Source organism: Periplaneta americana, chromosome 3 (genome assembly GCF_040183065.1).
Source record: "Periplaneta americana isolate PAMFEO1 chromosome 3, P.americana_PAMFEO1_priV1, whole genome shotgun sequence".
NCBI classification, from domain to species: domain Eukaryota; kingdom Metazoa; phylum Arthropoda; class Insecta; order Blattodea; family Blattidae; genus Periplaneta; species Periplaneta americana.
This window is the reverse complement of record NC_091119.1, coordinates 82,896,805-82,922,172: the sequence shown is the minus strand read 5'-3', so window position 1 is coordinate 82,922,172 and position 25,368 is coordinate 82,896,805. Positions and strand designations below refer to the sequence as shown.

The window sequence follows — 25,368 nt, the reverse complement described above, 5'->3', positions numbered from 1 at the left end:
TTCTTAGTCTAAATCAACGATCTCTTGTATCTAAATAACGTTGAAATAGCTAAGTAACGTTGAAATAGCTAAGTAACGTTGAAATAGAGTTTTACAAAGTCCTCAGATTAAGTGTTAATGATCACAGACAATACAAAATTACAAATTATAATATTATAAACGTTAATCTAATGAATGCATTTATACACATACACATATACAATGTAAATGCGTATATATTAAAAACTAAGAATTAAAATGGTATTAAAAATATTCCTAAGCCACACAGACAAACTTTTACAAAGGTTTAGAGTCCTTAGGCTATGTCATTTGCTTAGTAATTATTACAGTATTTTATTAATAGCTTTCCCATATGTGTAAGAAATGCACTCGCACAAAACAATTTTTTTTAAGTGTGGCTTTGGATTATGTCATTCTCTCAGTTGATTTTAACTATTTTATCTACGTGTTTGTAATAGTGTTTCAATTTTATTCATGTTATGATTGAATGAAAAAGCACTCTTGCAGTTATTGACTAATTACATATATTAATACTAATTATTAAATGCATCTGTTAAGTAACCATTTGCAGTATCTTTTGCAAAATCTTGAATGTTTAAGTTCTCAATAATATTTTTGTCCTAGGCTATATACTATAACACGTTAGAAGAATTTGCAATAGATTTAGGATTCTCTACTTTATAATCACTGGATGTAATGAAAAAATATTTTCTTTCTTAGGATATCTACAGGTTTATCTTTAATAATATTCCGAATAGCTTTAATTGCATTATCTGAATTTTGTACTTTTCTATTCAAATGTATTCTAATTCCCTCTTTCATAATTTTTTATAAATTACACTGTACTTCTTGTAGTATTTAAGAACATGAGGATCATTACATTGCAACTCATTACATATAGATTCTTCTTTTTAATACATGAGATTTTGAAGTCCCTGCGTTATCTACATGTTTTTACTTTTGAATTTTTTCACAACATTGAGTGGAGAATATCCACTGAAGTGATTCTGAAATTAAGTGAAGAATACAATACATTTAGTCTTAATATCAGTAGTACCAGTATCATATACGTTTTTCCAAGATTCATTTTGTAGACATAAATGTAAATAATCACTAGATACAGCATTTACGACCCTTTTTTAGTTATGGAATTAATGTTTTGAAATTGTTCAGTGACATTGGAAACACTTTGGATTTGTTTATCATGTTCAGACAAGCCATTGATTATAGATTCTGTCGAATAGAAATTCAGTCTAATTCTGTGTACAAAACGTTTATCAATGGCTGTCCTACTTCAGTTTGTATGCTGGTGGGAAAATGACTCTAGACTAAGGTTTCCAGTTTCAAGGAGTGAATTTAATTTACTTTTACGGAAAAGGTCCGAGAGATATTCTATGTTTATGTCACTACAGATCACAAATTCCATATGAGACTTCTAACGTCTTTTCTTTACAAATCCAATGTTGGCTATAAATATTAATAAATAATGTAAGAAATAATGAATGATTGTAGTTATAAGTCTGATTTACATTATAAAAAGCAAAAAGTTATATTCCTCGGCAAGATTCGAGATTTCGATGCTTGGTTTTTTCGTCCAACGCTTAAGTACGGACCTATTCAATGCTTATGTTAATGACTTACAATTTAGCTGTAACAGTGTGGTGTCAAAACTTGGGGTTTGTTTACTTAATGTAATTAGATTTAATTTGATTAATTTCGAAACAATTGGACTTCCTGTTATATCCAGTTATTTAAATATTTAAGTTAGAGTTGATTACTTAACTCTTACTGTGCAAGATGCCCCTTATTTCAATAATTCTATATCACATTAAATAGGCATTGTCTACACTAAAGTATTATCGTCATTCCTCATTTCTCATCGTAATGGCGAATCGACGTGACATGAAACAGTGTGTTATAGCTCTAGCTGAGGCTGGATATGTGGCTAGACCTGCTGGCCGTTTGTTCCGTGTTCCTGAAAGTACAGCCGCGAGATGGGCCGGGCGCTTTAGCATATTGTGTTGGGGGTGGATGTCTTACGATGGACCTGGCGTTATAGAACGCATCGATGGCCGGTTTAATGCGGGAACGTACGAGCACTTTCTGGAAAATATATTCCTTCCTTCCGCCGAGAACGTTTTCCCGAAGGAACATTGTTGTCCCAGCAGGATAACCATCCCGTGCACTATGCCGCAAGCATTCAAAGATGATTTCAAAGGAGACCCGAGATCGAAATTATTAATTGGCCTCCGAAGTCACCTGATTTGAATGTCATCGAAAATTTATGGGTGGAATTGAAAAAGAGAAGAATAGACACCTATGCACACCGACGCTCTCGAAATCGAGACGAATTATGGAATCAAATTGTTGACACCTGGGAAGATCTCGCCGGGGATCAGAACTTATTCCACAATCTCGTGACATCCATGCCGGATTGACTTAGAGCCGTAATAGAAGCTGATGGCATGTGGACAAGATTTTAAGTTGACAGGTTTCTTTTTGTTTCTTATGAATTTTGTTTTAGGAAGAAAACTTTTAACTTCCAAGTAAGATTTATTTTTTTTGACGAGGTTCAGTCCACTTGTAAGACCCAGAAATTGGGCATATATTATTCCATATTTTTCGACAAATTAGACCTTCGAGGAACTCTGAACAAATTAATTACACCTCAATAAAAAAGTTTTACCTGGGATCGAACACGAGACGTTTCGGTTATATAGTGGAATCGACACGCTACTATATGATCTACCGAGACAAGACAGTGACAGCAGCAGTCCAGAAAGTAGATCCCATAGCAGGCATTTGCCATTCGGTACAGAGAAGCAATGATATTTTGTGGCTCGAGCTATGTTGTGAATTCGTGGCCTTAAATGGCTATCTTCTTCGTGATCCTTATTCTGGTCCTTGTCCTTGTTGTGGTCCTTGTAACAATTCTTGTATTTGTCATGGTACTTATTGTTACGTCGATATCGAGTGAACCGCGCTGTAGAACTTCAACTTCCGACGACTAAGAGTCGTCTCATTCCTTTTAAGGGTAACTGTACATCATGATGTGGTTAACACGTCTAAACGTAATTTAAAGGAAAACTGAAATTTATTTTCTCTTACTTCATAATGTTTATTTTTCAACGATTGCTCCTTACTTCCAAGTTATATTCTGACTCCTAGCCACTGGCCTTTTTTCAGATCTCGAATGATTCTTGCCAATGTTCCATGCCATCATATTCGAATTATTTAGGACTTTCTACATTCTTATAGTAACCAGTTTCTGGGACAAATTTGTCGTCTCCTTTGCTGTATCGTAGGGTTTCTTTTCCTAATCATTCAGGCACAAACCGTTCACAGTCCATCCCTTTTCTTAAAGTCGCTGTTTCTTACATGCTGCAATCGAGATTCTCTCGTACCGGGTCGGAGGTCGTCCATCTCAACTGCCACTATTCTCCAGAGAAAACAGTCAGGGAAATTCCAAGTCGCTATTCCTTATAATGGTACACTCCACTGTAAAACGAAGGATATTTTTTTTTGTACCTTCAGATATACAGAACGAGTATTGAAGAAGAATATACTCATTTTAAACGGAAAAAGTCATATTTTCATAGATTATGTGGTCTCCACTAGATGGCAAAAAATCTCAAAATGTCTTTGTTGTTTAATTGTTTTCAGTACGTAGGTAACACAATTAAACAAAATGACGACTATCCCCCAACATGAAGCATTGTGTTTCGAAGGCTATTTAGACTTTGCTCCACCGAAGGAAAATAACATTCGCCAATAGTGTCAGCACTATGAAAAGGGATGTATCTTTGAAAACGGAAAGTCCAGAAACGACCACAACTTTCTTATGACAACACACGAAGAATTTAAATATATTCTTCCATCAGATTCTGTAAAAGTCTACAAATAAAGCCAGTCGTGAGTTAAATATCCCTTATAATATGTGTGTGGCGCCTTTTGTGAAAGCTGTTGAAGACAAGAGGGCATAAGCTGCAAACAATACAAGCTATGCAACCCAGTGACAAAAGGACAAAGTTAAGTGTCTTAACTGTTGAACATTACTTACAATAGATGTGGAAAATAATGTCATATTCCGCCTAGTTTTTTCACCTGAAGCAACATTCCACTTAAGCGGAAAATTGAATCATCACAACCTGCGTATCTCGGGATCAGAAAACCACAACAAACCATACAGAATGAATAAAATTCACCAAAGGTTTTAGTCTTCTGCGCTATCTCTCAGTGATAGGTGAAGAGACGTTTCCCCTTTACAAAGATAAGGATAACGGGGCTCCCTTAACTTGGCATGTTACAAATTTGTTACAGCTAAAAAAAATGATTGTAATAATTTTACTTTCACTCTAGGTGGCGTCCCACTCCATTTTAATCGGAAAATTCGTAAACTCCGCAATGACTTTCTCTCACATTACTAAATCGGAAGCGTCGGTATCCATGATCTTGCCTTAAACAGCTGGCCACCTCGATCGAAAAGAGATTTCTTTGTGTAGGACTACTTGAAGGACATGGGCTATGTACCACCCTTATGGGAGATCTCCAAAAACTGAAGAACAGAATTGTAGCAGCTAGGAGGAATTATAGGGGACACATTTGATCAAGTATGGGACGAATTTGCCTGTACTATGTATGTTTGTAGTGTGACCACAGGTGTAAACATGGAAGATTTTAGATGAAATTTTGAGTTTCTCTACAATTAGTTTAAACCGCATACTTCCATCTACTCAAGTATTCTTGTTATTAACGATTGAATTGGGTACATTTTTTTAACAGTCCTGTGTATCTACTTCAAAGCGCTCCTTTACATATTTTATTTTCAATATCAATTATGCATTCGAAATATTTAAAGCACTCGACAGTTTATTCCTCCCTTTTATTTCTCCTATTCTCTTTGACAAACTAAAACTTTGTACCTACTTCCAATTGGAAGAAGAATTGGTATTATTCTGAGGGGAAATTAACATATGATTATTATTATAACCACTCTAGAAAAGGTTTATGAGTAATGTCTATGAGAAAAATTTGGGTCGTGCTACTCTTGTACCGACGATTGAGTACATCACTCACTGATAGCATCATCCTTAATGCTGGATCCCGAACAAGCGGGAAAACCGATGAAGGAAAAGGATCTAGTTCCTGGAAGTCGAGGTCTTACAGCCCAAAGCATCTGTATCCTCGTTAGCCGTGATAGTAGTGTGTCTAGGAACACACAAGATGAATTGTATTATTACATGAGACAATTCAAATCCACGAAACCTAATCTAACTAATTTAAACAAATAAAATACATGTTTTAACTTAATAACGTAATCAACTAATTATTGTGTGAAGAGAAAGTTTAAAAAGCGCTTCACGGAACTTCTTTTAACATATTTCTCTTCCCGAAAGAAAATTACTTATTTATTCTTTAATAAAATGTTCTTTTAAATTATAGATCCTTTAAGAGACGAAACGATTGTAGGCTCATTACTTCAATAATGCAATAATAGCGAATTTATATTATCAGGATAATTTAAAGTACTCGAAGAAAATATGTCTCTCGGTTTGTTCACTCATTTAAATATCATTGGATCCATTTACTCTCACGCTGTCAGCTGACTAACTAATACGAAATACTATAGTCTATATTTTATAGAATGATATGATATGGCAGACATTCCGTTGCAGCGGTTTATTTTTAGAAGACGAAGTGGAAAAATTAAAGGAACATAACATTTCAAGAAATCGACAGGATTCCAGATTGGAAAATAATTAAGGTAGTCTTAGCTTGCAACTCACCAGGGTGAAGAGCAAAGAAAAGGGAAGCTTAAAGGCCTGTTTTTTGCTGGTTCTGATACTGGTGAAGGGAATGTTAATAGTGGTAGTGATGGTGATGGAGATATTGTTAGTGTGGTTAAGGTAAACGTTATGCTGCTTCTTCTGATGTAGGTTTTAAGTCTAAGGTGGCACATACGCGCACTTCGCCTAAAGGCTACTTGCGCTGCGGTACTTAAAGGATGCCCCCGCCCCTGCCACTAGTCACCAATAATCCATACTTGCCCTTTCTGCTATTTCTAGAATTTAATTTTGAATTGGGCAACAAATAGGCGGTAAATTTGGTCTAGAATTCTCTCATTCAAAAATACAATTTCTCACATGCCCTAAATCTACGAAACAAGCGTCATAGATCTGCGTCCCTTCCGGAAATGACCATGCCAAGTAATTTTAGGATTGCTATTATTAAAAGTGTTTCATCAGTTGAGATAATAAAACTTCGTTATTCACATAAAGACATAGGCATAGCATAATGAATTTTATGCCTTTGATCATATACTTTTCCAAATAATCTTATTTTTTGAATTATTTGTTTCACCAACACACCAGTACAGTGCGTCGACTTCAGCGGAGAAAGAAAATCTGTGACAAGGACTTGGAGCCAGAATGCTACTTGATGATTTTCACTTTCGGTTGCGTGCCAAGTCGAAACTTCGCCTCCGACAACTATTTTACGTTTTACAAAAATAAAAAAAAAAAAGTTTCAATAAATACGTTCGACCTGTAAACTTTTATTGAGTTGGCGCTAAATTTCAGCCGTTTTGTAGTCTAACCGCAGAAATGTGGCGTCATGTAATTTTAAGACGTCAGTGTTTGAGTACGCTTCGACGGACCCGGCCTAACACTCGAACTGTTGTTGTTAAGTATTTATAACAAATAGCTAGCTCGGTCTTGTGGTAGGAAGTTGGGAACTGCACTCCGTTTCTGGAATGTGTGGAGTAAATCGACGCCTTTGAGTGGAGCCTATGACAAGCGAATGGGCGGAGCCTATCAGTGCGAGAGTGTATTGCGGGCTGCATCGGCTCACTGCTGCTAAGGGGTAAGATGCGCGTGACAGAAGATGAAACATAGGGGTGACATTTCAGACTCTTATTTTCAATCAATGCTTTCTTCGAGAGCGGTCATTGGACTGGCCCCCTCCACTCACCACTTGCGCAAAGGATTTGTTTCTGTTCCTATACTCTACAGATTCCAGAAACGGAGTATACCTTTTGTGGCCTAGCATGGTATTTTAATTACAGATGAGGAGGCGAGACCTGACATGTGAACTATGCGAGAGGGGAAATAATAAGATTTCAGAAAGTTTCTTTCATGATTGTTATTATTATACGGATCTACCGACACGGAAGTTCATTTCAGACTGAAATCCATCTTTCCCCTCCATACCCTTTGGTGAAATAGTCACGACACATGACAAGGTCACAGGACAGGTCTTGCCTCTTCTACTGTGAATAAGTCAGTTCTCCAGCATAAGAGATCATATGAGGCGCTCAACGCACAAATTACCCATTCCACAAAATTATATTTTCACTTCACCGCTTTATAACAGAGCGTGAAATGCAATATACAAATGAAAATTGTTCTGCAATCTCATGGGAAGACTGGGAATTATGATTAGGCCGATTTACACTTTCAAGAGAACAATATGAAGGCTCTTTAAAGCAATAAACGCAATATGCAAATTTTGTGAGTTGAGCCATTTATGCGCTGAGTACGTGATATTGTTTTACAGAACCGCCCTCGCATATGAAACAAACATGGATAAAATAGCGATATGTTCGAAATATTATTTCAAGACTTAGTATTTTATTTGTTCCTTAAATGATAAATTGGAATAATGCTATGCAGGTACCGCTACTGTAATAGCATACTTTTTGTTAAATATGCATAAAAAGTCATATTTGTATGTCATAATAAGAATTACATAATTGAACCATATTTACCTGCACTTAGACACTTCAATTTTTAATAAGAGAAGTGTAATATTGTTGAAAAACGCAGCTGGTTCTATTTAGAAATTGTTTCTATCAGACAACTGAATTTTTCATTCCTCATGGTATTTATTTACAAAGATAATATAATAAACACTTTTCTAATATCTTAACGAATACTGTAAGGAAGGGAAATATTTCATAAAAGCGTCCCAAGAAGTTGTTCGTCAGACAAAATTTAATGACATATTTTCACCATGAAACACTCCGGATCACAAAACGAACCTTGATTGCAGGGTGACATCTTAACGAAATATTTTCATTTTTACTGTTTCAGGAGCTAATATTTTGCTTTTGGTCTTCCTAGATACCTCTTCTATTTTGGACTATATTTCTTAGCTGCTCTTGCAACACGTGTCGCTGGAATTCAGTCAATGTAGGCTAATCTAATTCTTTTAATGGATTTTTGTGATGTGTACAGAATTTTCAGTATTTAATTATGCTATTATATCTTCACTTCCTTTTTTATCTGAGAGAGTATATCAACTACATATATAAGGAACTTAATTCCTCTGCTTCAGTTGTCTTTTCTTGATATTTTGTTAGGATCTAACAATGCAAGAACTGCCATTACTTTATAAAATTTAATTGGGGTCTCTTTTTTATCTTTTTTTTTTTTAATGTTCGACGTAATATTCTACGGAAGTAATTTAATGTATTTAATTTTCCTTCAGTTTGATTGCTTTTCTTAGATGTTATGGAACGGTCCAGGTATTAGAAGGATTTTATTTGTTCAACTGTTTTGTTTTACATACTATTTTTACTATTATGGGTTGTGGTCCTGGGAATGCCAGTGAGAAAATAATTATTCTAAAATAAGAATAGGAAATTTATTTGCAATCAAGAATATAGAATGACGATATGTCGACTCATCTCTAGCAATTTTCTTTTTGTTTCACGTTTAAGATAATGAGACAAAAGAAATTATGCTAGCAGTATACTCGCTAATACGTCCTGGAGAAATGTATATTTGATGCAGAATTTGTGTCACGCCTAAATGAATCACTGCATAAATATTGCCGATTTTCATAAATAGAAAACAATATTAGTAATTATTACTGTATATACAGATACATCCTTCAAAATCTGGATCCTTTTATGCTAATAAATACTATAATGTATCAGTAACACGTGGACTTAAAATCTGAGTAGGCGATATAACACCTTGCTTTTTGTTCCAGTAATTAGCGTGAATAATAAAATTCATTGTTAATTTTGCTTAAAAAATACAAAATTTTTCATGATTGCTACAGGATGTTTGAATACGGTCTGGAATTTATCCATGAACTCTAAATTTAAACTGCACTTCAACACCTTTAAACGCTGAATGTGTGCTGCATCCTATGACGTGTTACTGATTCAATAATAACAACCACATCATTAAGCTTAACCAGACTGTCTGAGCTAGTATCTCGGAACACATTTTATTTACTAAATATATTCAGTGGGACATTTTAAATTGCCTTGTAGCGACACAAACAAAAATACCAATGCTCTTGTGGCCAAGTCTTCAATTTCATCACTAAAGGCTGGTTCCACAATAAACCGGGAACGGAAACGAGAAAGAGAACGGAAATATTATTAAAATAAATGTATTTAAATGTGAGCATTCACAATCAATTTTCACGTTCCCGTTCCCGGGTTCCGGCAAGCTTCTCGTTAATTGTGAATGTCCACATTTAAATGCATTTATTTTAACAATATTTCCGTTCTCGTTCTCGTTGTCGTTTCAGTTCCCGGTTTATTGTGGACCAGACTTAATTGTGCCTCCCAAATCAAAACAACCCATACTTCTGCCTATTTCTGTAACTCGTGATATTTGCTGTCTTATTGACAGCGGTCCAAACATTAATTAATGTGCAATGCTGCAAATAAGGCTTACAAGCTACTTCAGTCTTTAAATTGCTAAATACTCCTTCTTTGTCGCCACGGCGGCGATCCAATGGACCTGGGTTCGATCCTGATTTATGACTTGTGCAAATCCGTGCTTCAGGTAACGCAGGGGTTTTCTCCAGGAACTCCGGTTCCCCTGTGGCATCCCAACAAATCTTAACTATCATCCTCATCTCATCGCGGATGTAGCGTAGACCAGCCTCATATGGCAACAACTTTGTCGGTAAATTGGTCTACAAGTATACGACTGGTTTTATATGGTTGAATGACGGAAAGTCAAGTATCCACCATTAGTAAATAATAATAATAATAATAATAATAATAATAATAATAATAATAATAATAATAATGATGATTATGTACATATGCATCGTGAACTTAAAAATGATAAAAGCTTTCGAAAATGATATAGTACACCTTTTGACACGGAAAACGGTCGCTCTCCTCTAGCGTAAATTTGTTTGTGTCGTTCGGACTAGCGCGCGATTCACCGTCAAAACGACAAAAATTAAGCATCGAGGTTGAAATCAAGTCATAACAGCGACATATCTGTATGCCACGAAAAGACAGATCCTCTATGACGTCTTTATGGCTTAGCGGTAGAGCCCTTTCTTTTAGTTTCAAAGGCCGGGGTTCGAACAAAGCGTACATGATGATTCCCGAAATATTCCGAGGTGGGAATTAATATCTGAACAGCGACCAATTACCATGTCAAGGGTGTACATAATGTAAACTTAAAATTACTAGTAGTTCTATATATCATTGGTGATGATGTAAATTAGTTTAACTTACCGGTACATCCTCAGCAACACAAGCGGCAGGTCCATCAAGTATTCGAAATAGTGTTTTTAGCACTTTTCGTGTCCTCTTTCTCTTAATGAAATGGCCAAGGAGATTAAATACATACAGAACACCATCTTCGCTCAGTGCCTTCACTTCAGCGTTAGATATGCCCTGGTAGTAACCCTTCACAAATGTTCGCTGCGAGGTCTGCTCATTTTATTGGTTTCTAATAATTGTCTCTACGAATTCCAGAAACCCATTCTGGCAGAATATTTGGCCTACTGTGGAGAAATTTAAAATTAAGAGCATGAAGAAGAGAACTGTTAGCTAATTGTTACAGACACGAACAACAAAGGTTAAGATTTTTTTTGCCATATAGTAGTAGTTTATCTTCTTATCCATCGGACACAGTTTTGCCGAGTGCACTACTCCGTCGGACAGATGACAGGACTGTCCCGGGGACATAAGAGAAATGAGTGGTTGGTGGACGGTGGCTTAGCCTGGCAGTACAACCGCCACGTAACTCACTCTATCACGAGTGCGCAAAAAGCCTACTTCGCTGCAGTGCATAGGGATGATCCCGTCCCTCCCTGTAGTTACCAATACTAGTACCAACACCAATCTGTACGAAGTTTCAGAATTTCTACCTATTCAAGTGTCTTTAGCTTTATCTCTAATAAACTTTTCATGTGTTTACGTAGGTATTGTCAGTTTTAAAACAATATCTAAAAAAAACTGTACCTTCTACTGAAATGCTTAAGTACACAGTTCGCTTCATGCATATCTTAACAAAATAAAGCATTTAATATTTACAGCTACGATATGTAAGGAAGAAGATGAAAATATTCTTTCTTTTGTGGCAGGTATATTGATGTTATCTTTAATCCACCCATCTCAAAGTTACGTGCAATACGTCTTGTAAGTCACTTTACGGACTTCCCCATGATATACTGTAGAGCTCGTTGCTCCGATGTCTGATGACAAATGGCAAAATTATGTAATTGTTCCGATAAACCCTGCTTCAACGCTATCTTTGTTCACCACAAATTCATATTGAAATCAGCGTAATTTGAATTCATGTTCCCCAAATGAAAAACCGAAACTTAAAACCTTCGCTTTTACTACGGAATGTGGACACATACTTCATCGCTTTCACACTTCTGTTGTTTCCATCCTTGTCTTTTTTTCGGCGTAACGTTGTTTGCTTCAATATATCTGTACTAGATGAGAACCACGTAAATCTCTGGCGTCCTATAAACAAGATGAGATGTTGCGACACATTTAGCTCACCCTGGTCACATTGTTTATCGCCCATTTCCTTCGTTTTGTTACTGCAGTTTATTCAAGCAACCGTTATAAATGTGTTTACCGTAAAACTGGTATAAAATCATTATGACTGTGTATTTTACAATGTTTTCAACTTTTACATGGATACCCTTTGTTTATTTTAAGAGGACATGTTGATATTTTCAAAATTAAATAAATAGTCAAGTATGTCAACAGTTTAAACCTTTGACTTTACGTTTGTTTGGTAAGATTTTTATCCTGAAATGTAAAGCATAAATGATAGTAAAAGAAAATGCACGCCTGTACCTATTGAGTTGGCAAACATTACAATAAAATGCGCTGGAAGTTCGTTGTAAAATTTTATGATATTGAGACTATAGCGTAAATGTAGCTTTATAGCTAACGCTAACGTATTAAATTTAAAAATGCATTTATGAAATACCATATTTTAATGTAAAATATATAGGCCTATTTATAGTTACTTCCATAATTTAGCTAATTTTGATACAGCATAGTATGAACAAAACTAAAATCGCTACGTGATAGTTCCTCCATCGGCAAGTATACCAACACAAAGTTACAATCGCACGTGTTCTTGTTTACTCTGCACATAGTAGGCCTATGCCTTAGTCAATCTTGCAAGACACCGTTCTTGGCAACGAACCACAAATAATGCATAATAAGTAGCCATGTACCAAGAAATATGTGCAGGTTTTATCTTAAAGTATAATGTAAGTGATTCTGGACAACAAATATTTCACGAATGTTCGTGAAATATCGCTGTTTCTGTAAGAAATATCTTCATTTTTGGCGAAAAATAGATTGTTTTTACTGCACAAAAAGCTGTGACTTTTTTTTTATTGTAAGCTATCTATTTTAGATGTGTATCAATTTCGGATAAAGACGTTGTAACCATGGTTAAAAGTAACTGTGGTTAAAATGTACACTAATATCTGTGCACCGTTCACAATCACCAGTTACGTGTGCTCGATTAGCTAGCACCTCATTTAACCAGGGTAAAGTTCGTGATGGTACACTCTTTCTACAAAATGACATAAGGAAAGCATTATTACCTCTGCCAAGATAATAGTCAATAGTCTAAAAACGACTGCGCTTACTTCGTTCTACATCAAAATGAACGTATCATGTATTTTCGTGTACTATTTGTTTGCTGTTAGGTTAAAATCTACAAAGTGGAAAATAAAAATCGAAATTGATCATATCCGAATGGGAATGTAAAGCAGGGGTTCCCAACCGATGTGTCGCGCATCTTCATGGAACGTGTCGCGAAATTTTGGATTTGAAAAATAAATTTTATGCCATTCAGAAAGTCTCTTTAAAACACATTTTTTTATTTGCAACGAAATTTTTTATATGGTACATTTCATTTTGAGACAGACTTTACCAATGAAACGTGAACACCTGCAACAATGCTCAGTTCAGTTTTTCAACCATAAGACCACGTATAGAGAAACTCTGTGCAGTCCACCAACCGCAGAATTCACATTAATTTAAATAGGCGAATTTTCAAAAACTTTAATCTTTGATCGGACATCCAGCATAGATAGGTTTAGAGTTTTGACACATACCTTTGTTTTTTTTTTTCTAATGCCACTCAAGTTGCTGTTTGTTCTTTTAGAATTTTCGATTTCGTGTTAACATCGATCTATCTACAATACTACATAGAAGTTGTTATCAATGTTTTTTTTTCTGGCGGAACGCGATGGAACGGCGTTTCGGCACCTTCTTGTTACATTTGTTTTATCACGGAACAGAATTATGTGTAATAACTATGTTTTTAATATAATTTTTTTTTAATTCCACTTAGACCTTGAAACTCTTATTTGGATGAAAAGGAGGTTAAAACGACAAAATTTCCGTGTAGTGAACAATCATCGCCTCGTCCGCGATAAAATATTCTACACGGAGTTCCACCACCGTTTTCTCCAGAAGACATGTACTAGTTATTATAGGCCTATTATTATTATTATTATTATTATTATTATTATTATTATTATCATTATTATTATTATTACTATTAATAAAATCAAACAAGTATGTCGCGATATCGTGGGCGTTCAGTAAAGTGTGTCGTCAGTCAAAAAATGTTGGGAACCACTGGTGTAAAATGTTAATATATTTAATTAGTATATTTAAATATTTTATGTTAAAAAAGAAATGAAATATTAATAAAGAAAAGTATGAAGTAGATTAGCAGGGATTTGTGTACAATCCAGGGTCCCAATTATACCAGGGAGCTGTGAAATATCCTAATATCCATCCATAACATCTCTTCGTTCAGCCTCCGACGCACAGTGTGCAATAACGCAAATCTAGCTGGATAAAATTAATAACTTCTCTGTATTCCAACGGATTGTTATGAAACTTTGTACAGACCTTATAAATAGTACATTTTTTGTGTCAAATTTTGACTATGTTTGTGTACGAGGAACTACCCCTTTATAGGGGTAGTTTTAGACTAAAATAATTTCTCTCCTATCCAACAGATTTTTATGAAAAACTATACTGAAGTTACAGGTAGGATATATTTTTTGTGTACAAACTATATTTACGGTTCCATAGAAGAAGTATCCCTTTACAAGAGGGAGCATTAACGAAAAATTAACTTCTCTCCTATATAACAGATTTTTATGAAACTTTGTAAAGGAGTTACATATTTTTTGTACAAATTCTGATTACATCTATATGGTACCTGTAGGCCTAGTTGTACAAAGTTTCATAAAAATATATTATATAGGAAAGAAGTTATTAGTTTTGTCTAAATGCACCACTATAAAGGGGCAGTTTCTCGTATAAAACATAATTACACTTTGTACACAAAATATATATTCCGCCTGTAACTTCTGTATAAAGTTTCATAAAAATATGTTACATAGGAGAGAAGTTATTAATTTTGATTCAATGCACCCGCTATAAAGTGGTAGTTTTCCTGTACAGACGTAATCAGAGTTTGTACACAAAACATGTGTGCCACCTGTAAGGCATGTACAAAGTTTCATAACAATTCGTTAGAATGCAGAGTAGTTATTAATTTTGTCCCGCTCGTGATTTGCGTTCTGATTCAGTGCGCGTTTGTTAACGTTAGATAAAATGTGTCCAATGTATTTTAACTTGATATTCGATGTCATGTGAATAATTCTGCAAACACCCGCAGTGATTAAAAACTTCCTTAATCCATGACTCGTTTATGCTGTTAAGTCAAACATGGAAAACTTACTGTATGGGTCACCTCTTAAAAAATTAATTACTGATAAATGGCCAAGAACGCGCAAACTTTAGAGCAAGGATTCAACACTCTAAATTATTCTGTATTAAATGGTAAAAGAATTGTTGTAACCGGACGTGACCGGATATATTAGAACTCACATTATATTTGAAGAACTTTAAAATAATATTTTTTTTTCAATAAAATGTTTAAACCTTCTGTAAGAATAAAAATACTTTACAAACTTGCAATTGTATGTATTTGTATGTATTTATTCACACTGCAAATGGGTATATACCCGGTGGCAGTGGTAACTAATTACACTCAATAATGACAATTAATAATAAACATAACTAATAAAAAATAATAATTAATAATAATAATAATAATAATAATAACAATAACAAGGAGCATCCTAAATTAAAATGAAGCATGGTCTCTTAAAATAACATTTAAAGTAAATTTAATTTGCATCTTAACCCTAAGCTCGAACTAAGAACCACGAGTGTAACAGGTTCATACCTGCACAAGTACCTTTCGGCACTACACTTATTTCGCTGTCAACTCACTCACTGCACTGATTCTACCTGATTTCACTAACACTTCTAACAATTTCACTGTTCGAATACTTTGCACAGCCACTTCACTGACACCAACACACTTCACTTACACAATAGTCTTCCCTGACACTACACACTTCACTGACATAATACACTTCCTCACTGATAGAACACTTCAAATAACAAGATATCAATTACACCCTTGAAGTTATATTAGTAAGAACGTACCTATCTGAACAGATTCCATGTCTTACAACACAATAAATCACTAACAATTGGCTCATTTTCACCCACATAATAAGCCTCTCTGTCTACGGCTGAACAAGAGCGAGAAGTATTAGGAAGAACTAATTGTTTAAACCCTTGTAAATATTGCTTGCCGCTGATAAAACAGTAAAATTTGTTTCTCAAAACATTCCTCAAATGTTAAAGAACATGAATTCATATTCATCTATGCGTAACTAAAGAAATCGAAATTTGATTTTTGTCCACCTAGACTGGGAAAATTGCACACTGTGCGACGTAGGAAAAGGGACACCTGTAGTCAAGTGTTTCGTCTTGAAATACTGAAAATACCAGATGCATAGAATCGTAATATAAGCAACTGATTTATAAGACAAACTGGACTGATTGTGGGTTATTCCAAGTGATGGATTTGTTGCAGCAGAAATGACACTGTAGATTTTGATAAACGAAATCCCTCCTGAAATTTTCTGTCACGTAATTTCTCGTAGGAATTGTCTCTTTCCACTAATGAGAATTTGTGCTCACCATTATCACTATCCAAATAATAGAATCACAATAATAATCGTCTTCGAAATAATCAGCTGTGGATCTAACCGCTATTTTGTTTTACAAGGCTTAATAATCACTGGTGATCTGCTTTAACCGCTCGAATATGGCCGGTTAGAGATTAATGTGGTTAACCTCCAGTTTTAAGTTCTAACCGAGGTCGATGCACCATAAAATTCTTAACCGGGTGTTAGGTTGCAAATTTAACGTTACAATAACCGACTTTGATGCATGTGGTCAAAACACTATTAATTATGACTGTGGGAATGTTAGCTGCAAGATAATCAAGTATACAAATCATTTACGAAAGCAGCCTGGAATGTTATTTTTCTCTTTAATAGCCTGCACAAATAGTGATGGCTAACTTTTCTAATCTTCCTACAGATAAAAAGGTGGTCACCCTGACGACCGTGTCACATTTCAAGGAATGCATTATTCCGATAAGGGAAAAGAGAATGTAGTAACAATAAATGCACAGGTGGCCGTTAGTACATTTCTCAAGAAAAGCAAGGAAAATAGAATCCGATATTCAAGTGAGAGAGAAGGTACTAAAACAACTTTAGTATTTTCTTCACTGTGATGAGGAGAAATAGTGAAATTAGTGTTATCATTCGGACTAAGGAATTACAAAAACTTGGTCTGTTGCGAATGAACATAATATACTGTATTACTGTGCACATACTGTAATACGAGAGTTGAGTGGAAAAAAGGTGATTTGTGTGAAGTATGTATTATACTAAGTAGCGAGTGCACAAAGTTCAAGCACAGTGCAGTATTGAAGATAATCTTCAAACACATAGAGAAAAACAAATCTTAAAAAATGAATTCATCATAAACATAACAAAAATATTTCTTTCGGTAAGCTTAATTTTTCCTACCAAATCACTTCAAAATTGAATTGGTAATAAAGATTTATAATGAAAGTCAGTAAAGAAATTAATTTAGGAACATAAAAAAATATATTTCTGCGGTAAGCTCAATTTTTCCTACCGAAATCACTTCAAAATTAAATTGTTAATAAAGGTTTGTAATGAAAAACAGTTAAAAATTAATTTAGGAACCACTGAATTGAGATAATTAAATGTTAATTACTATTTCAGGCAAATATGCTATTACAAAAAGTTAATTTTTATGGCATTACGTTCTGAAAAATATACAACTAAATGTTTTCGAAATCACTACACATTTTTAATAATCATCTTCTTCTCCTTCTACCTCCTCCCGTTCCGAAACCAAGAAATTGATTCAAATTAGTGCTCCCATCTCCTTTTTGATCGTATTAAATTCCATCGTTCTTCAGTAGGGTTATAAAATAGAGCTTGCAACGACAGGCGATCAGATGATATGTTTCTTACAGGACTGATTTTAACCATAAATACGAAAATTTGTTTTTCAAGAAAATGTCAAAAAATATGGCCTACCAAAAGACCCAGCCCTGCCCATAGCAAAGGCTTGATATCTTACCAATCATTTGAGCTGAAAATAAATTGAGGATAGGAAGAAATATGTAGACGAAAGTGATAGAACTTCTTTCTGTTTATGTCCAATGAAAGCAAAATTCATTTATATGTTAAACCTACAAGTAATGGAGGACTGCCAAGCTTCAAAGTTCGTGCCAAAACCTGTTGCAGCTTCACATCCGTAAGACTGTTCTTCCCTGTCATAAATACAGTATGGCTTATGCCTAGTTTAACAAAATTTAGGGAATCAAATTCAGAAGAATTGAAAACTCTTCGTGGTCGCAATTGCGGTCCATCTGCCCAAATCAATTTAATTCTTCAGATCCAGTATTACTGTGGAAATTTCGAGTAGGGGACGTGTTTGTTTGTTTGCTTCTTTGTTTCTTTGTTTCTTTGTTTCTTTATTTATTCTGGTGTAGTTAAGGCCTGGCCTTCTGTTCCACAACACCAGGAATACAAATACATTATATTAAATTAGGCTATATTAAATAATTCCCTTTCATTTAACCGGAATAGAGAAAAGTCATATTCAACATAGTGCAATGTAATGAAAATTTACTATTTAAAAAAATAAAAATAATGGTGTTAGGACAAAATGGCAAAGCTCTGCCCGGCCTGAGATTCACAGGCTTCATCCCTTTTAAACGACACGCATATAGTACATTTACGAAGTTATTGTTTATATTTGTAATGTGAAATATTGTTGCATGTTATCCGGATGATTCTTTGAACGTGATTATCCAAGAGCGTCCAGAGAAGATAATACCATAATCCCTTTCTTAATGCGGGCGGTCCAGACCAATGCCCAAATACTGATGGGCGGAAATGGTTCCATGCTCCGTGTATTTCTATTTCATTTCCTATTTACCAAAATAATAGTGTGTCCCTCCCATCCTCGGTATCCATAATTTATTTATACCAAGAACGACCTGAAGGATAACTTAGCATTCTTCAGAGTTTCTGTTCTCAGAACACAATCGAATAACATTATTACATTTTCCGACGTAAACAACACTTGTTCTCACGTCTTCTTTATTATAAAACATAAGAAGACAATGAATGTTACTATACTGTACTATAAATAATATGGTCATCTACCTGCTGCTGAGGCTCCAAGAACCTGACACAGATATTTTACTGTATCTGTGAATCGAAATGACATCGCGTAACAGTTTGTATTAGACATCATAGTAACGTAGCTACATTTTCCACATACAGTGATTGGCGTTTCTTGAGTCACGAGTCAACCCCGTAACACACAAGCAGGGCGGAAGGGTAAAGCGCGATATCTCTCCTCTCAGCAATCACTTGTTCATTCAACGTTAAGCAGTTTGGTTTTTAAAGAATAGCTTTAAAATGCATGATACAGACTAATATTAAGGGATATTATTGTTACTACCTGAAATAACCCGTAATCAACAAAAGTCTTTGTAGGTTTATTCTCTTCAGCTCTAACCAACAATAACAATAAGCTAAGCTGCCAGGCGACGATAGAAAACAAAACATGTGAGAACGAATGAATGAGGTCTATAAACTAGTGAATACTCTTCCAAATTTAAGTAGCTAGTTCTTTCATAATATTAGGAGTGCCATTTGAAATTTCAAAGCGGGATGGAGAGGTGAGGGTGAAACCTAATATGCAATTAATACTGATTTTAAAATTCTCTTTCAATATCTAAATTGACGTGTTTTTTATTTAATTTGAAATAGTTATTTAGAATGGGAAGTTTTGAAGTGAAAGCTCTGTATAATACCAATAATGGATAGAATGTGTGGTGTATTAGTTTTTGATTTAATTTCTGTATATTATTTGCGAATACTACTACTACTACTACTACTACTACTACTACTACTACTACTACTACTACTACTACTACTACTACTTCTACTACTACTACTACTACTACTACTATTACTACTGTACTACTACTATTCTGCATTTCTAAGTCATCTTTGTGACCTGGCAACAGACATGTGCCTACACTACTCGTTGGAACACCTATTACTTGAGAAAATCTCTAAGACAATTGTCAATCGAAGCGTCTTTTACAAAAGTAACCATAGTCAAAAAATAAATTATTTCAGTAGGGGGAGGAAATAAACATCAGCACAGTTTAAGCGGGAGAAAGTTTAACTGTATGATTTGAGGCTGCACTCGGGCGGTAGAAAGTTGAACTGTCAGGCTCCGCTCGGGCGGTATAAAGTTGAACTGTAAGATTTGAGGCTGCGTTCGGGCAGTAGAAAGTTTAACTGTAAGATTTGAGGTTGCGCTCCGGTATAAAGTTTAACTGTAAGATTTGAGGCTGCGCTTGGGCGGTAGAAAGTTGAACTGTAAGATTTGAGGCTGCGCTTGGGCGGTAGAAAGTTGAACTGTAAGATTTGAGGCTGCGTTCGGGCGGTATAAAGTGTAACTGTAAGATTTGAGGCTGCGTTCGGGCTGTATAAAGTTGAACTGTAAGATTTGCGGCTGCGCTCGGACGGTACAAAGTTGAACTGTAAGATTTGAGGCTGCGTTCGGGCGGTATAAAGTTGAACTGTAAGATTTGAGGCTGCGTTCGGGCGGTATAAAGTTGAACTGTAAGATTTGAGGCTGCGCACGGGCGGTATAAAGTTGAACTCTAAGATTTGAGGCTGTGCTCGGGCGGTATAAAGTTGAACTCTAAGATTTGAGGCTGCATTCGGGGGTATAAAGTTGAACTGTAAGATTTGAGACTGCACTTGGGCCGGGGTTCTTATCGCGTTTTGGTTAAGTGAAATTGGTTTTCTTTCCAGGTTTTCTTCAACTATAAGGAAAATATCAGGGAATCTTATCGCGAATCTTCGGACTCTTCTTGCCAAAGACAATCTCGCTACCACCTATTCGGCCGACAATTTCGGGCTATGTAGCATTCAGAACATGGAAAACAGGTGAAAGAAAATATTTTCTAGAATTGTATTTGAATATTTATAATTAATTCCCTTGTCAATGAGCGTTCAAGAGATGAGCGCTAAAGAAAGCTATCAAAACGATAGTCACTATTTAAAGAATTAATTTTTGGTTTTAACGTTCATTTTTTGTTTTATTTATATTTTTATTTTTTAAGACGCTTTCAATTTATCGGAGAAAAATTCAGCCTAGTTGTGATCTGAATTATTTTCTCGATATGATTCCAGACACATGCTAGGATTTGTACAACATCAAATCCCTACCATGGTTACTTGTGTGAAATGTGCACCATTGAATTGCAGGAATTCGGTGTCCTGCGAGGTATGGTACGACGCAGTAGTTTCCTATCGCTACTGCACCATTGATAAGGATAATTATTGTTAATTATGGAGAAGTTGCGAAATAACTGTAGACAAATTATTGGAAGTATCTGAAGTATCTTGTTACAATTTTTCTTCGCCATAATTTTCAATTAAAATAGCCAGGATTTGATCTCGAAACCGTGCCGTGTTGTTTTGGCTGTTTGGTCAAAGGCCTGTCTAAGAAAGTTATGCCTGTCTATAAAATTTCTCATTAATTCCTTCCAATTACTTTAGTGACGCTTAACATGAACTGCCTAACAGTGCAAGGTTTTTACTGAAAAATTAAATTAGAAGTATACTAACAGAAGTCAAGGTCTGTGTTTGATTTGTTTCAAAGAAAATTTATTTCCTTTCACAGAATAAACAAAAACAAAGTTATTCATCGAACATGTGAAGAGATACGATTTCATGTCGTCGTAACTGCCACAAACAAATCGGTGTTCAGTCCATGGTACTTACAAGAGAAGTTCACACTGGTGTATCATTGAATTTCCTAGGGATTCATATATTTCTGCCAGGCGTGCCACCAAATTTTCAAATTAGCTTTTAAACCACAGGACTGCGCTGATTAAGAATGCTCTCTCTTTTCACAAGTTGACAAAAGCACTCTAATATCTGCCCAGTTGAGCAATTGTAAAACTTTCAAAATCATGTACACACAGATATATCAGCATGGTTCAGGCTTAAGTCGGATCCCAAGGCCTTCGAGTTACTTGTGTAACTTGACGCGCCTTCTTCCAGGGTGGTACTGTTCACTTTTGGTTGGAGCATGGCCATGGTTGTGTTGCTCTACACAGCTGGGGTTTTCTGCTGCACGAATATTTCAAATTTTATCGGTACACAAGCTTATTAAAGAGCAGATTTCTAGGTCTACCCATTCTATTCTCTTCTCTTCTCTTGTATTTATTCTCTTCGTGGAACGCTGGTACACCTATTTCTCTCATACGTATATTCACTTCCTCTTTGTATTCCACTTTTTCCTACAAAGGCTTGATAACACAGCTCTCCATTTCTGCATGTTTTTAGCTCTCTGTAGTTGTTGCCTTGCGTTTTAACTCTTACTTGTGTGTTTAAATAATATTACCATATGATTTTGTTTTATGATATTTTTGTTGCGTTCGTTTTATTTTTTCCTACATTTTAGTGCAAGCCCTTTTTCGAGCTGAAGGTTGTTTTTCCCTCGGCTCCTACGTAAGTTCCCATTTTTTTCCACAAGCATGGTTTTATACGTTTGTTGTTGTTGTAACTAACCCATTGTTTTGCGTGTTTTAGGACATCCATCGCCTAGATATCCGCTCTAGCACCTCAGATTCTTCTTAAACACAATTTGCAGACCTCATCCTCCACACGGATGCCACGCTCACAGCCGGACCGCAGGCCAGATAAAACATTTTTCTGTTAAAATATAAACATGGCCCCATGCTTCCATACTCCCAAAATGGACATTATCAGCCGTGTGTGGTGGCTTAACTCTGCATCACTGCGCATTTGAGTTGCAGGACTTCAGCGAGAGCTTCCAGATCCTGCACGCGGGCCGCGCGCTGCGCATCCTGCGCCTGGCCAAGTTGCTGAGCCTGGTGCGTCTGCTGCGCCTGTCCAGGCTGGTGCGCTACGTCAGCCAGTGGGAGGAAGTCTACGTAAGATTGAACATATTTCTCTGAGCACATCCCCGAATCTCGCACGCGGCCCAGAGGCCCTCTGGCCACGAGGCTCTCTGGGCCGCACCTCGCTTACTTTCTAAGAATTGTTGCCACCCAGTGTAAGTATATCCGACCGCGGGCTGGGAACAGATCGAGTCTGAGAAGTCATCTAATTCTAGTGGTGAAGGTATCAGTCGTTACGTCAACCATAACGAGTGGCTACGAAACGAAAATGAAATTAATAATAAATGGCAGCTTACTGCAGTGAGTCGTGATTCAAGAAGAAAGAACAATAAAATAATCGGCACATTCTCATGATTCTAGTTACTACTTCACAAAGTAATTTTAAATATCAATCTGTCGTGACAGTCTCACAGTTTCTGATCATGTTTTTCACAGTCTAGGACTGAAGTGCGGAGATTGCGGTGGCTGGGCAATGGATTTGTTCTTTGAAAGTGTTGTCACTTCCCAAAAGTGAACCAGTACCACTGAGATCTCACTTCAGATTAAGTAACAAAATTGTATTTGAAACTGAATATGAAAATCGGTATACTACAAATTCGTCTGGAAGACATAGAGTAACTTTCTGCCCGTAAAAGTTATTTTATTGTCTAACATTCTTAAATAACGTAATATTTTGTAAAATAAATGTGACTCAGTGCATAGCCACTCGGTATGGTCAGCAGATGTTGGGTTCTTCAGTTTTAACCTTAACAACAACTGTGAGTGTACATAGATGCCTATTACAGCTAACTGGTTGCCATAACGACAGCATCGGCGTAGTGTTCTCAAGATGTACGACACAATTCGAATTTTAGTTATGTAAAGAGCAGCATTTGTTCTAATTGTTGCTATCGTCATTTGACTAATATTACATTTCTGTCATATTCAATTACATCTTCGTGAAAATGTGAACTGATGAAGTCGTTTAGTGTTCTCTCAGAAATTTCTTTGTTCATTTTCATTAACCGTCTTATATCGTAAAATTGACGCGTAATAAGAAATAAGAGAAGATAGCGTATTTCGGAGAAGTGCTATATATTAGGCTATATACTGAAGAAACTCGCGCAAATTTCGATAAATCTTTTGATCCTGAGAATGCAGAGTTCGAGGTACAATTAAAAATAAAAACAGTAACATACTCAGAAAGTAACTGTGTATGTAAAGTGTATTATTGCCTTTCATCTGAGGATAATAGAAATACCTGTGCGCCTGATATACGTGTCACATGGAGACGTCCTCATTAAACGGACTTGCATTTCTTTCTTATGTATTATTGCAAGATAATACGTGCTATATATGCATTAAAAAGCGTTTACAGAAAGCTATATAACGTACCGAAACTAGTTCAATAATTATTTTTTATATTTTAGACCGTTCTTGTGATTTTAGTCAGCACTTCTTCTCATCATAGTTAAATGGATTTTTTTACAGTTTTGTCTTCAGAAGTATTGGATTTTATTGACTGATACATACTAAAATGATCTGATTCTTCTTGAATATTGTTTCATTTGGATAACAATTTTGCAGAGGATGTGATTTCCTTACGAATGTAACATGCTTCCTGATATTCATAGATTTGATATCTTGTGCATATCAGAATCTGGAGAGTCGTAAATACGTAGGCCTACAGATATAATATCATATTCCATAATACAAGTAAAACGAAGAATTACAGGTAGATTCTAAATAAAAATAAATAAGTTAATGTAATTATGTTAAGTTGCGTCTTAATATTCAGATAATCGAAGTCCTTACAAGATTATCGACCATAAATTCAATGTGATTTTTTATTAATACTGTTGTACTCTTCGCATGTCGCACAGAATGGCCACATTAGGATCATATTTATTAGACTTCGTAATGTAACTATCTATAAGCTGGAATGAAGATTTCTGGTTCGAAGTAGGCCTATATGTGACGCCACAGCGCAGATATATGTTCGTATACAAAATAGCTACGCGTCCTCTATCCTCTCGCTCTACCAAGTCGAAGTCGGGACACAGTCATAGTGAGTATTGTTATCAATCAGTGCTGATCTCTTACTAGTCTCATTATTTAAACTACATCTTTGTGGTTGATTGTACGTTCATTGCAAAAGTAAAATGCCTTAGACAAGACGCTTATTCATGTAATGTTGCAGGGCATAGTTGAATTGATATGTTCACTGTTAATATACAGGCTGAAACAAAAGGTCGTTTACAACGTTTGAGGGATAATAGGGGAGATCAATAGGAACAACTTTTTTATTTACGAAAATTCATGTACATCGACCGTTTTGTCACTAGGATAGCTGAGAAGGTGGGATGGTTAGGGGATAGGAGCGCATTTTCAGCACAGATTTTAAGTTAATATGTGGTCTGGCACTGTAGGTGATCATCTGGTTAGGCCTTACATTTTACCCAACCGATTACGCGATGGCATTTATCCGCTGTTTATACGTGACGTCTTAGCACAGCTCTTAGAGGCTATTCCACTGCAACTCAGACAACTATGGTTTCAGCATGACGGTGCTCCTGCACATTATGCCTTCGCTGTCAGAAACTGCATCAATGAAAGGTTCCCTTATCGTTGGATTGGAAAGAGTGGGTCTGTACAGGGGCCACCTCGATCTCCCGATCTGACA

At 35.8% G+C, this 25,368-nt stretch overlaps 1 protein-coding gene across 9 annotated transcripts in view; it reads left to right on the top strand.

Moving 5' to 3' along the window:
* Positions 1–25,368, top strand: part of Ih (hyperpolarization activated cyclic nucleotide gated potassium channel Ih) — a 934,537-nt gene that overhangs the window by 640,497 nt on the left and 268,672 nt on the right. For 6 of the 9 annotated variants that reach the window (XM_069820889.1, XM_069820888.1, XM_069820886.1 and 3 more), the window contains exon 4: positions 22,596–22,739. In XM_069820889.1, the coding sequence (XP_069676990.1) occupies positions 22,596–22,739 (144 nt within the window). The remainder of the gene's footprint in view (positions 1–22,595; positions 22,740–25,368) is intronic. The other 3 variants (XM_069820890.1, XM_069820887.1, XM_069820882.1) reach the window with 1 other exon arrangement.